Genomic DNA, 13,613 nt, shown 5'->3' with positions numbered 1-13,613 from the left:
TGTGTACACATTCTAGGCAAACCAGGAACATTTTTAACAATACAGAGCATTAGAATACATATACATGACAAATGTGTCGCGAATGGTGTCCCAGTTACTTGCAATTTGACTACACATGACTGTCAAAGTTCAAAATGTGATGTAGTTCCAACTGATTTCTGTCTCAGATGAAAAGAAAAAGAAAGTCATTAGAATCATTAAAAGTGTTTTATTAAGTTGGTTAGGCCAGCTTGGTATATTTTGTGGTAATTTAATACATCAAATTGTTATAGTATTAGAAGGTACTGATACATTTGTGTGGATTTTGCCTTCAAAAGTGGTAAGTTAAGCAGGGATATGGCTGCTGTGATCTGTTCTCTAGGCATGAACAGCATGTTTAAATCCAACATCAGTTAACTTGATAGAGATCCTGGAATCCTGTTGTGTTGGTTTTATCTTGCCTTGCTACCACCTTCACACATGTCACTCTGTAAACGTATAGATACTCATGTACTCAGCTTTAATAGTTCACACCCATCTTTGACCTGGCCTATCCAGCCGTTACATGGATTGCTTTTTTGATAACAAGTGCAGAACTATGGTTTGTAAATTGCACTTAGTGTGTAAGGTGTAAAATTAAGTTATTTGTTTGACTTTCATCCCACTGTGGTTTAATGACTGGAGGAAAAAGTATGACAAGCATGTAAACAAGACAGTACATCAGATTTACTTGCATTGAAACTGAATTGCTTAACTTAAAAGTAGTATACCATGTTTAATTTGGTCAATTTACTTGAGTGGTAGTATTAGATTATGTGTACGACACAGACATTAAGACATGCACTTGTTTCTGAGGGTTACAAGTTTCCCAAGCCTAGCCTAACTCCTGCAGTCTCGCATGCATCGAATAGAAACATATTCGTATGATCCTGGATGTATCTGAGCAACCAGTGTATTATCTTACTACAGAATAATACCTATCATACATGGAAGTGGCTAGATGATCGAGGAGGAAAGTGGTGTAATTACAACGCTAGTAACAACAAAACTATAGATGATGCCTATGTGGCTGGATATTCCAATGTCAGGTGAGTTTTCTGTAGCAATCAAAGCAGTGGTCTTAGTTTCATGCAGATGTACCCCCAGATAGAGTTATCCTCACCCCAGCCCCAAAAATCATTGCATTTTTTTGACTTCAGTACAGTGTTTCAGGTGAGTGGGGCGGTTTCTGTTTTCAGTTCAAGATTTATTGTCTGCCTGGAATAATATAACAAAAATGACCTACGTATATCTGAGACCAGTATAATGTTGTAAAACATTTCTGATTTCCAGATTTTGTAGTAGTGAGATGTCCACCTAAATAATTTTTTTTTTTTTTTAAATTTATTTTTTTAGCGGCAATTTTTTTTTTTTTTTTTGTTAAACAAAAAAATTGAGCTGTTTTAAAAAGTACTGCATGTGTTGAGCTCAGGTTTTGCATACATGTAGAGCACAATAGCATTGGATGTTCCATCATTCATTCCCTGTATGCATATTAAAATCCATAAATGACAAATTTCAGGACTGTGTATCGTGTATTAGAATCAGTTTTAAAATAATGTGAGGGGTGGTAACTCTATAAAGTACTGCATGTATTGAACTAAGGTTTTGCATACATGTAGAGCACAATGCCATGAAGGGGATGTTATAAAATTCACAGCTTGAATGCATTGAACCAAAGTTTGGCACTCCTGTGTCTTCTACAGGTAATCACTTTGGTAGCAGTCTAAGTTTGATAAATTGTTAGCATCTCTATGATGTTTGTTTGAATCACATGGATTCCAACTGCAGAAAGCCAAACCCATAACCCACAACTTTCTTTGTGATGAAGCCTTCTTTTTTTCCTCTCCCTTACCTACCTATTGTGCTAAATTCTGTTATATGCAACATTAGAAACCTGAGGAAAGAAAATCACTGTTTATATGAGAAAAGAATAGTACTGGTATTTCTTCCATGAAGTGGTAATTAAATTTTGGAATTTGTATACTTATGAATACCATTATGATTTGACTGCTTTTGTTTGACCTCAGCCTTTGATGTATATTTGGAGAATCAGACAAATGAATGGTAAAATGCATTTTGACCATTAATAATTATACTTGTTGTGTGAGCATTGATTTCAGTGTATTTAATAGCAGTTTTGTAAAATTGTAAATATTGCATCTTTTTAAGCCTTTGTGGATTGTATGATGATCTGCTGACAAGAACATGTCTAACAAATATTTGATTTTCCATTAGAGTGTTACACGATTTAGACTGAAATTTGAATACTGCAAGCGATACTACATAATGTAGAAAACAAAATGTTGGTAGCAGTGACACCAAGATATTCTTTGTTTCCAGATTTTCTGCTGGAAGACGACGGTACACAGTCAACTTCAGTACAATGGTACAGGTTAGTGTGTTGGTTTCTATTTTCAACTAATGTTTTTTTTCCTCTTGGAATAAAAAAATGATGACAAATATGACAAGCATATATCTGAGACCAATATGCTGTTGTGAAACATGTCTGATATGCTGATTTTATAATAATGAAATATTCACCTAAACTGTAAACAGCATTTTCTTTAAATAACTTGTCAACAACTCTTTGATGCTTTAGGTTCTTTTAGAATTTGTTTTCTCTTGAAAAGTGTGCTACAATGGATTATTGCTCTCGTAGGTTATATTCTTGAAAGATCATTGCACACAGCATTAAAAAAATCTGTTTCATGATAAGAACGTGAAAGTACGCGATTCCTTTTTTTAATTGCTGAGAAAATTTTGTTAATTAGCAAATATGGCACTGAATGTTGAAACTACTTTACCTTAGACTTGAGAAGAGACAATACCTGCAGAATGTGCCTGAACATTTTGAATGGCATTAAATCACTAAGTTACACTGTTTGTATCAGGTTAAGAGTCATTAAAACAACCTAAACAACATAAAAACGAAACACTGTCCTTCTTGTCCCATTCTATGTCAAGCAATATAGTGTGAGCATAAACAGTGTCGTATGGAGCAAGGGAGGGAGAATCATCCCCCTCCCTATGACCACCTCTCACCCCCCACTTGTCAATCTATATATCTACATACTTAGACCTATGTTATATGTACACTGAGAGTATACGTGCAACGTATCGTCCAGACACGATTTTTTTTTTTTTATGTTTTATTCGACCTTCAGAATTGTGTCGTATTAGTCTGTTGGTATTTCACCTGTCTCTTAATTCAAATTGCTTCCTACCAAAATTTTGATCTATGCGTTGAAACAGACATTCGTATACACGCCGTCAACCAGTAAGGACTTTCTGGGTCTCAATATTCACAAGGTCAGTTCCCAAAACGACATAACACCAACCACAAAAGAACTAAGAAAGTAAATATAAAGTTCGAAAATAGGACAGAATTATGCAAAGAGAAGCAGCCAAGGGCTTTCAATGATGTTGGAAAGACTCAAGATATGTTCTAGGCGGATAAGCGAAATCAGTATTCAAATGCTAGAATATAAGCTGTCGATAACAAAATGTGTATCTCAGTTGCCCTTTGATAGCAATTGTTCATATGTCCAACGTGGTGATATAATTCATTACGATGAATATACATCCCCAAACCCCGAGTTAAGTGGAATTAGACACAATCATGAAGCAGAGTGCTTGAGATTCTGGACGCTCTTTTCCATATTTACTAACAAGAGAATTATACTCATTGTAAAACTTAAGAAACTTAGAGTGAAGGTGTTTGATGGAATAACCTTGACACAGAAGTATTTGCATTAATAACTTGTGACGTTGATTCAAATCATCACATAACACACAGGATCTAACAAATGCTACAAGGCGAGATGTGCTCACGCCATCTGAAGGACCCTTCGGCACATTGCTGTCCAAGTAAGGATAATTTACTCTGTCAAAATTGAAACTATCCCTCTTGTCCTATGGTAGGAGAGAGAGGAAAACCATTTTGGTCTTTAAATACACATATTATGATCCATATAAGATGTACCATCTGGAGAGTCTGCGGTTTCCTTTAGGTCCAGCAAAGGTGGATATATATCTTTCACATAGACTGCTTAAAGGTAGCAGATTATCAGTATACCATTTAGTGAATGAGAAAAATCGGGCCTGGTAAGGATTTTTCCTAAACTCATTAGCTACCACAACGTCATACAGCCCTCGCTACTGCAACCCTGATCACCGCTTGGTCCCCAGAAGGCCACAGCAGAAATACAATTTTGCACTAAAATATTTGAAGTTTTTGTTTTATGATTTTGGAATAATTTCACCATCAGATATTCGGTGGCAGTTGGTATTTTTGCTCTTTGAAGCGTGTAAACATAAAATTAATCACTTTATTAGAACAGTGTATCTCTCGATTTGAGTTAAATTGCGTTTCCATAGATCGTGTTGTTGTTGTTACCTGTACAGTTTCCGATAGTTTAGGTTCGGGTCTTGTTAATTCTGGAGCGTAATTGACCTAAAGTTAATTCCTCTTTGTCAGAAGACTCTTCTATGTCACTGGTAACATCTGAAACGGAATATCCGAATCGTAATCCTCTCAAATGTCTTATTCATAAAGCGCTCGTAAGGAATGAGTTAATATGAAAAAATGATAACAAAAATGATGACAAAAATGACAAGCATATATCTGAGACCAATATGCTGTTGTGAAACATGTCTGATTTGCTGATGTTACAATAATGAAATATTCACTTAAACTGTAAACAGCATTTTCTTTAAATAACTTGTCAACAACTCTTGATGCTTTAGGTTCTTTTAGAGTTTGTTTTCTCTTGAAAAGTGTGCTACTATGGTTTATTACTGTCGTAGGTTATATTCGTGAAAAATCATTGCACACAGCATTAAAGGGGCATATGAGAAGTGGCTTTCCAGTTAAATTATAAACTGCTTTTTCCTCTATTGACCACATGATAATGCCATTGTTAATTTGTATTTCTAAAAGATAAATGAGGAGACAGGAAATAGACGTCCCATTATGTTGACCCTTCCAAGCAAGGAGGACATGGAAGCTGAAAAAGCCAAAGAGGACCAGGCTAAAGCAGATGCTAAAGCTGCCAAACCAGAAGAGGACTCCACTCGTACAGGTAAACTGTCAGGATGTAAAGAAGTATTAATTTCTGTAGATTGAACTTATGTTTCACATAATTATAGGACTAACTTGGCCATGTGATAGACTATTTGTACCAGTGAAAAAAAGAAATGCTAAGTGATTCAGCATGTAACTCTATCATCGCATTGTTTCTTGCATTAACTAGAAAAACAGCTGCTGTTTATATGACAGACACTTAGGAACAGATCTCTATTGTTTATAACTGATTCCTTTTTCAGAAACAAAAATGGAAACAGATTCTTCTGTGACCAGTCAGAAAAAAGAACGTAAAGTTGTTGCTGGGCTGACCAGTGATCACACTGCCAGTATTATTAGGTAAGACCTTCCTTCCTAATTTGTCTGTCAAGAAATCTGTGCTGCAACATTTATCTCCACATTTCTTTTCAAGTTAATTAACCTGAACATTGATTATACATACAGGGCTAGAATTTAAGCAGAAAGTCTAACTTGCCAGCAGGAACAGTATTCTCAAAGTTCTACTGGTCCTGACGAAATGAAAAGGGCATGCTTGATACCGCCGTAACAAGCACTTTAATAAAACGGCTCATTATTTGGAAACAAATCATTGGGTGTACAGTAGGTCTTGCTTGAAACAAAACCATTCCTAATTTTGCATTTACAAATTAAGTACTGTATTTCAGCTTAAGTTTCATCTTTGGCATGTATAATGCACTTGCAGCAGCACATTTACAAACCTGAAAGTGACATGTTTGATGCATATAGGCCTAACTTTTACTGATAAGAAATTAATCAAACTAAAAATTAATTAAAACAACACGAAATCCATAACAAGTGCTAATGTATTATCAGTAACTCTATGCACAATACTTCAATTATGACAGCACACAGTGAGCTGCTGGTCATTCAGGTTTAATTGGATAACCCTATGGTGACTGGTAGGATAGTCATGAAGTGTCACTTAATGGATGCCTTTATTTTCACGCTAAATATGCACAGTCACTACACACGGCATTTGTGCTACATTAGTCTACTTAATTTATAATCAGTTAATCTTGCTTTCTTTTAACGAGTCTTAGCTCTGTCTAATTATCGCCACATTTCGACGTTGTTGTTTGCCTTTACATTTATTGCCGCGGTTAGAGACATACAAATCGATAATTTGCACTGGGTGTGTGTTACATATCATGATACGGTATACATACAATGAGAAAGGCTTTGTTTTTTTATCGATGTACTTGCCTTCCAGTCAAGATCACCTTTCCGATGCGATACATCGCTCAAGGGTTTCCGCGCTTCAAACTTTCTTTTCATAATACCGGCCCGGATAGCACAGTTGGTAGAGCGTCCGCTTTGGGACCGGTAGATCCAGGATCAATCCTTGATCGAGTCACACCTAAGATTTTAAGGCGTTCAGCATGAAGGGGATAGTGCAACGACTGGTTGACCTGTATCAGTATAATGGCTCGGGCGGGCGGCTTACTTGCCTTCGGGAAGTTGTCTCAGTGAAGCAGCACTAAATAAAAGAGCGGTGGAAATCCGTCCTGCAACAAGGAGGCACATTACACGTACATGCACCCTAATGATTCCTTCGTCGTCAATACTGAAAAATTGTTGAGTACGACGTTAAACCCCAAGCACTCACTCACTCACTTTTCATAATGATGTCATATACCTCCCTGGTGTTTCCGTCTACCAAACTGCAACCAGTGTGGAACAGAACCCCAGATGATGGCAACTGCTGTTTTTCAGCAAGCCGCACTCGATGTATGAATGACATTTATGCCGCCGATGTACAAAAAATAAAATGTCCCGATTTGTAAATAAGACAAAGACTTATCACTGAAAGTTTTTGTATTTTCTACTGGCCCGTTGGACCATTGCTTTGCAAACTCAACTGGTCCGACAGAAAATCCACTGGCCTCAAACTGCCGGAGCAGCGCTTATTTCGAGCCCTGACACACATTTTCTTTTTGGTGCCTGTCTGATCATTTGGAGCTATACATTCTGTGTACTGGGAAACCTCTTGGTTTATGTCTAAAAACTTGTGTCAAGAGTTCATACTTGTTAGGTAACCTAAATAAATTCAATTTTTATGAGATGTTTTCCCTACTTCAGGTCTGTAGTCAGTCTGATAGGTATCCCTGTGGATCCAGACACACTCCATGCGTCCCTGCGTCTCACACTAAGACTTACCAGAGATCACAAGCATGCCCTTCTTTTTGCTCAACTTGGAGGTCCCAGGCTGCTGTTGAACTTAACACAGGCATCAGCATTCCAGGGGGTCACCTCCATGATCACACTCATCTTCAGGCATGTGCTGGAGGAACAGTCAACCTTACGGCATTGTATGTGGAAGGTAAGAAGGGATCAGATTTTGCCTATTTGGTTGATGCTTGTGATTCTTGTCAATGTATATTTTATGGGATCAGTGATGAATGAGATAGACAAGCATATGTCTGAAACAAGATGTTGATCTATTCTCAGGTCTGATGACCCAGTAGGAACCTCTAGTAAAGGGCATACTTTTTCAGTTTTTGCTGGTTAATATACATTGATTGATAATTTGTATCATGCAGTTGCACTCGTGTTCATATGGCTGATTCTTACAGAGAAGCCTTGTATGTTGACCTCTGACCTTTGAACTATGGCTTTTGGTTTGTTTAAGGTGATGAAAACTGCCACCTCAGGGCCTGGATCAAGTGTGACTGGTGTTACTCAGGGCAGTCCCGGATCCCAGGAGCTACACTATGTATTGAGGGTTTTGGGCCCAGCTGCCTGTCGTAACAGTGAACTTTTCTGTGATGTTGCAAATGACACTTTAAGGATATCCATGTTACCTGCTTCCAAAAGAGGTACACTAGGTCCCCAAGCTATGAAAATACTACCTGAGCTGACAGAAACTTTAAAGCATAGCCTACATTTAGTTGGTCATTTTTAGTTTTAGTTATATTGGAAAAATATTGCAATTTGCAGTTTTCACTATACCAATGCTGATAAGAAATATTTTACGATGGAAAATTGTGTGAAATAACTTGATCAGCTTACAGAAAACATAATTTCTCATAGATTTACATTGAAATCTTCTATTTGACTTAATATTATTTCTTAAATACCAAATATAATATGGCTATCATATATAGTGCAATGAGACATTCATGGTTGGTTGGATTTTTAGGAGAGGAATTCCGATATGCTGGTCCGAACAGCGCCCAAATCCTGAACTCAATAGGTCCAAAACAGCCAGCTCCAACCACAATGGACCCTCTTGTGAAAGAAGTACTCTGTGATCTACTAGATGCCTTGGTGGCCAAACACATCCATACACCTGATGATGGTAAAGTTAATGTAAAACACTGAACTTACAGTGTCCGCTGCTGTTAAACTAGATCGACATTCAATAATTTAAAAAATTGCACAGTGTGAATAGCATCCTATATGTTTCTCCTATTTTTGTTTGACTAGTGAAATTTGTGCATGCAGCAAATCTAAATGTATGAATGCAGCTTGGGCCTTCAAGGCTGAACAGATGTTACATTTGAGTGATTGAAAAACTTTCTTGTGTCATAAAATTTTAATGTACATGTGTTGTCTATTATAGCCAACCCCAGTAGTGTAGAAGTCCGGCCTGCTCAGACACTGGCAGAAGCTATCCAGGAAGTGGTGAATGAAGTGAATCGTGAGATCAGTGACCAGCAGCAGATTGTTCGGCAAACCAACGAAGGGGAGGAAACAGAGGAAGAGGTACCTTGCCCAGTTTGTCTATCAGGGCAGACGTGCTTCAGAAAATAATGAGTTTTCAATGCCAAATTTAACTTGTAAGCTAAATCATGCTATTGGAGATAAATGAAATGGAATAATCATAAAAATCTTGTTTATGTAAGTTATAAATTCTTCAGAATGTTGTCATCTTACTTAACAATGTCATCTTACATTTCATATGCTTGGTTTGGTTTTAGACTGCAGAAACTGCAGATACCTCAGATATTGCTGCATCAAAGTCCGAGGATAAAAAGGTCAAGGATGGGAAAACGGCTGAAGAATTGAGAAAACTGAAGCCTTTGTTACCCAAGTCCAGTATTTTGAGATTATTATCTGAAATTGTGAAGTCCTACAGCAACTGTGCTAAACTTATCACCCAACACACATACCATAGTGACCAGAGTGAGCTGATAGCAGAGGTAAGTTCACTTGGGCAAATTTCACTGCTGACTGTCAAGAACCATCTTGTCTGTATCTCCCAGTGGTAAGCTCATACATTAATCACAGCTTCTGTGCATGAGATCCATGTAAGCAGTATGACTCTATCAAACAGCTGATTTTACGTCAGTGGTTTGTGTACCCATTCTGTTTGTTTGTTTTTTTATCAGGACTGTAATGTATTGGCCTACATCTTGGACAGCTTGCTGCCTCAGTGCCAGACATCAGGAGATAGGGATTGTCCTGCCCTGTCTCGTGTATTAATCGCCAGTATCGCCTCCTGTAACCACAGCCCAGAGGCACAAACTACCCTGGTTAGTGAGGTGAAGGCTGCCTTACAGAGGGCTCTTGCGATGCCTGAGAGCATAGAAAAGCACTCCAAACTGCAAGCTTATTTTGGCATAATAACTGTGATGATTGAGTCATGCCCAAGTCCAGGTCAGATTCCCAACCAGGTTTTCAAAGGACAACAGAGTCTGATGAACAGCATTGTAAAGATGTTGCTGAAACGGGGTCTTGTGAATGATCTTGCACGTGTACCTCACAGCCTTGATTTGTCAAGTCCATACATGGCCAATACTGTCAACGCAGCTCTGAAACCCCTCGAAAACTTGTCTCGCATTGTCAACCAGCCACAAAACATCTCCATGAAGTCAAAAGCAAAAGGCTTAATAGATGTTCTGTCTAACCAGGCATTGGGATCAGAAGGAGCTGCCAACAATCCTCCCTCAGGTTAGATATGGCTACTTTTACACCCCCCCACCCCCACCCCAAAAAGAAAAAGGCTGTATAATACTTCAACAAAATTTATCTTTAAGTGAGCAGAGATGTAGGAAAATAGAGATTCAAAAAGAAAAAATAGAAAGAAAGAAAAATTTCCAAAGTGGAGGGGATCTACTGTCATTGTTCCTGTAAAGCTTGTTATGCAGGGGAAATCAACCTATAACTTGGACTGTATACATACTTGTAAATGTATGGGAAATATGGTTGTACACATTCTCTCTTAGAAAAGGCATACATGATGATCCTTCACTACTAGCCCTAGTGTAATGGCACAGTGATGGGTTTAACCTTGGAGAACTGATATGCCAAGTTAATTACTCTTTGATTTAAACTGTGTGTACTGAAGTATAACCCATGAATGGTTTTTCCTGAATAGTAAGAAACCGATATTTATCTAATATTGCCTGTGTCTGTGCAGAAGACCCAGGTGAGGAGACAATGATAGAAAATGGCCAAGGAGAAATCACGATTGAAGATGTCACTGAGCAGGTGGAGGGCCACCAAGATCTAGATGAAACAGAACCTGCTGAAACCATTGAGCCAGAGATGGACTCCATGACAAGGGTGAGTTTGTCCTTGATTAGAGTGTACAAAATCAAAATCCTGACACCAAAGGCACAGCAAGTATGTGGGTGCCTCAGTGTGACCTAAACAGTAGAACCTGTTTGATGAGAAATACTAAGGATGGCTGGTTGTGGAAAAGTTGTTGTATGCCAATTCACTCAGCATGTTTAACTTTATGTGAAATATGGTGGTTGAGTGACTGCATAAAACAACTTAAATCTCGTACTTAGTGCAAGTATGCATTTGAAGTTTGCAACTTGAAAGCATGTATACTTTAATAGATTGAGTTCTGATATAAAACCTTAAATGTGTTTTCATAGGATGAGACAGAGCTGGAGGATGTGATCGATCAGCTTTTGGATCGTGATACCAATGAAGATTCTGAAAACCAAGTCCTTGGAGACATCATAATGGAAACAGGCAAGACAAAGCACTTTGTCCCATATGAAATGTGACGATTTTTCCTTACTGCTTAGTTGACTGTTTTGAAATGTAAGGCCTTGTATGTAGCAGTCATTGTTTCAGTGGGTCTGTGCGTCATGTTTGCTTACATTTTAAAACTGCCTGAAGGAGAATTTTGAAACTCACACATTACAATCAAATATGAAACCTAAGAGCTATAATTATTATTTTTTAACTTTTGCTTGCAGGTTCACTGTGTAATCTCAGATTAAGTTTGAAATCAGCTGGATCTTTGCATATGTTTTGCATAGTTCGTGATTTCTTGTATTCTGATTTGCTGTGGGTTCCTGTGGAATTACTGCTTCAAATATTGTCTGAATTTGGTAAAATTTTGTGTTCAGGCTTACTTAATAATTCCTCTGATTTTGATTGCTTTTTGTGCTACATGTACATGAAAAATTTTTCTGTTCAGATTTACTTTTTGCAAGTTTGAAAGTTTTGCTTACTTAATGTAGTGTTATCATTGGAATTACATAGGTCCTTTTTACATTAACCTGCAGGCTTTCATAGTGCCAACTCAGAACATTACTCATACACATGTAGTTTGTGTCAGTTGTCCAAGAGCAAATATTGAATGTGTGAACACCTTTACAGGTGAAGAATCCAATCATGTGTTAGAGAGCGGCAATGATACAGATGTTATAATTGCTGTGGAAGTTGAAGGAGATATCGACCAGCATGACTCACAGATGATTACACAGGAAATTACAGGTGCGATCACAAGTTGATTTATTTTAATTATATATTGGTAAAATGTCAGGATTTCTTTCAAGATATTTTACATATTAGACATAGCTATTGTTCATATATTTTGATATTTCATTGTCGGATGCTACAAGTCAAAAAAGATTTATTTTACATTCCAATCAAATCTAAACGGGATAAAACCATAATATAAATTACTCTGGTCACCCTGTTTTCCTACACCCATGAAAGCCTGACTGCAATTGTGTAAGTGAAAATTTTTTGAGTATGATAGTTAACAATAATTAAATAAATAAATTTAATTTGCTGAATTTTGATACTTCTAATTCTTTGTAGATTTTCAGTTACAGTTTGGTATTCACTGACAATTCACTTCTAACCAATGAATGAATGAATGTCGATATACGAGCAATATATATATTTTATGTTTGTTTTCTTGAATTGTAGATTTGCATGATGACGATGACTCTGGCGCGAGTGGCTCAGATGATGATGATAATGATGGGGATCATGACTGTAATGATGAAGACCATGATGATGACGATGATGATGATGATGAAGAAGAGTGCGAGGAAGATGTGGTGGGTGTGGGCATTGTGGCCATTTACATGATGATTTTGATCATAAGCGTTCTGGTCGATGCTATTCAACAGTTTTATCTAGATGAAATTTATTAAGGAAGGAGACAGAAAAGATGTATGATAACGCACAAAAAAGTACATTGCTTGATACAACGTTGAGCTTATTTTGACATCATTACACTGTTTTTAGGGATCTGATATGGAAGCAGATGATGAAGAGTATGCAGGAATAAATGTGGACAACCTTGCCACAGGCTATGATGATGATTTCTTCTTACACATTGAAGATGTTTTCCCACCAAGTATGTTGAAGATAAAAAAATTTTATTCTGAAATGATTGTCCCTTGTGGTACATGGCAAGATTAGTCTTTTGTGTTTTTGTTGTTACTTCTTAACAATTGTATTTCTGGTTTAATACGGAAGTCGGAATGATCTCCCTTCTTTCATTATTGTCACACAATTGCTTGATAAAGATCAGCTATGAACCTTGTGAAATGACAGTTCTGTCGTGCCCAATACTTTTGATATTCTTTTGGAGAGCATTCAAAAATGGTGACTCCGGACTTCGATCTGAGGATGTTCAAAAGGCCGTCTCATTTGGTGTTCTCATAGTTGGGTGACTACATAAATATTTTTATAAAAAAAAAGGTTCCCTCAGAGCTAAATGAAGAATGACTTCACCATGCGTACTTGTTTGTTTATTCCTCTTTTAGCTGTTGGTCAGCCCATTGTCTTTGATGCCCCTGTTCGTGCTTACCAACTACCAGCCTCAGTTGATGCAGAAAATGGAAACAATGATGGTGCTTGTATGTAAACTTTTTTTTTACCATCTTTCCTCAACCTCTTCTCACACAAGAATCACTCTCATTGTGATTTATGTACCTTTTTAATTTGATTTTGAAGACAAGACTGCATTTGTTGGGTTGGCTCATTTTCAGGTTTCACAGTGTAGTTTTATCAGTCTGCACAGAAAATGGTTCTATGAACACTTTTCAGTTATGAGAAAAGATTGAAGAATTACAATATATTATCCGTGAACTTGTTGTCTCACGTTATGTATATGTATACCTGTCTGTGATTGACACCCTAGTTAGCTAGTTTTCCTGGCATAAGTGTTCTTTTCTAATTTATATTTGAACATGTTGGAAGAGCACTGAATGGAATAGGAAATGTTTTCTTCTTGAATTTCTTCAACTGTCAAATCTTCATGGTAAAGGCAAAGTATAGTATT

At 37.3% G+C, this 13,613-nt stretch overlaps 1 protein-coding gene across 4 annotated transcripts in view; it reads left to right on the top strand.

Annotated features, from left to right (window-relative positions):
* LOC135471622 (E3 ubiquitin-protein ligase HUWE1-like) overlaps positions 1-13,613 on the top strand; it is a 64,793-nt gene that overhangs the window by 29,598 nt on the left and 21,582 nt on the right. For all 4 annotated transcript variants that reach the window (XM_064750915.1, XM_064750917.1, XM_064750918.1 and 1 more), the window contains exons 40-55: positions 949-1,067; positions 2,362-2,413; positions 4,961-5,102; positions 5,347-5,443; positions 7,205-7,445; positions 7,755-7,941; positions 8,265-8,423; positions 8,688-8,830; positions 9,046-9,267; positions 9,457-10,018; positions 10,488-10,633; positions 10,954-11,053; positions 11,690-11,806; positions 12,248-12,381; positions 12,572-12,683; positions 13,096-13,188. In XM_064750915.1, the coding sequence (XP_064606985.1) occupies positions 949-1,067; positions 2,362-2,413; positions 4,961-5,102; positions 5,347-5,443; positions 7,205-7,445; positions 7,755-7,941; positions 8,265-8,423; positions 8,688-8,830; positions 9,046-9,267; positions 9,457-10,018; positions 10,488-10,633; positions 10,954-11,053; positions 11,690-11,806; positions 12,248-12,381; positions 12,572-12,683; positions 13,096-13,188 (2,626 nt within the window). The remainder of the gene's footprint in view (positions 1-948; positions 1,068-2,361; positions 2,414-4,960; positions 5,103-5,346; positions 5,444-7,204; positions 7,446-7,754; positions 7,942-8,264; positions 8,424-8,687; positions 8,831-9,045; positions 9,268-9,456; positions 10,019-10,487; positions 10,634-10,953; positions 11,054-11,689; positions 11,807-12,247; positions 12,382-12,571; positions 12,684-13,095; positions 13,189-13,613) is intronic.

The sequence above is a fragment of the Liolophura sinensis genome, chromosome 7 (assembly GCF_032854445.1).
Source record: "Liolophura sinensis isolate JHLJ2023 chromosome 7, CUHK_Ljap_v2, whole genome shotgun sequence".
In the NCBI taxonomy this organism is placed as follows: domain Eukaryota; kingdom Metazoa; phylum Mollusca; class Polyplacophora; order Chitonida; family Chitonidae; genus Liolophura; species Liolophura sinensis.
The sequence above is the reverse complement of the archived record's forward strand: the minus strand, read 5'-3'. Positions and strand labels throughout refer to the sequence as shown.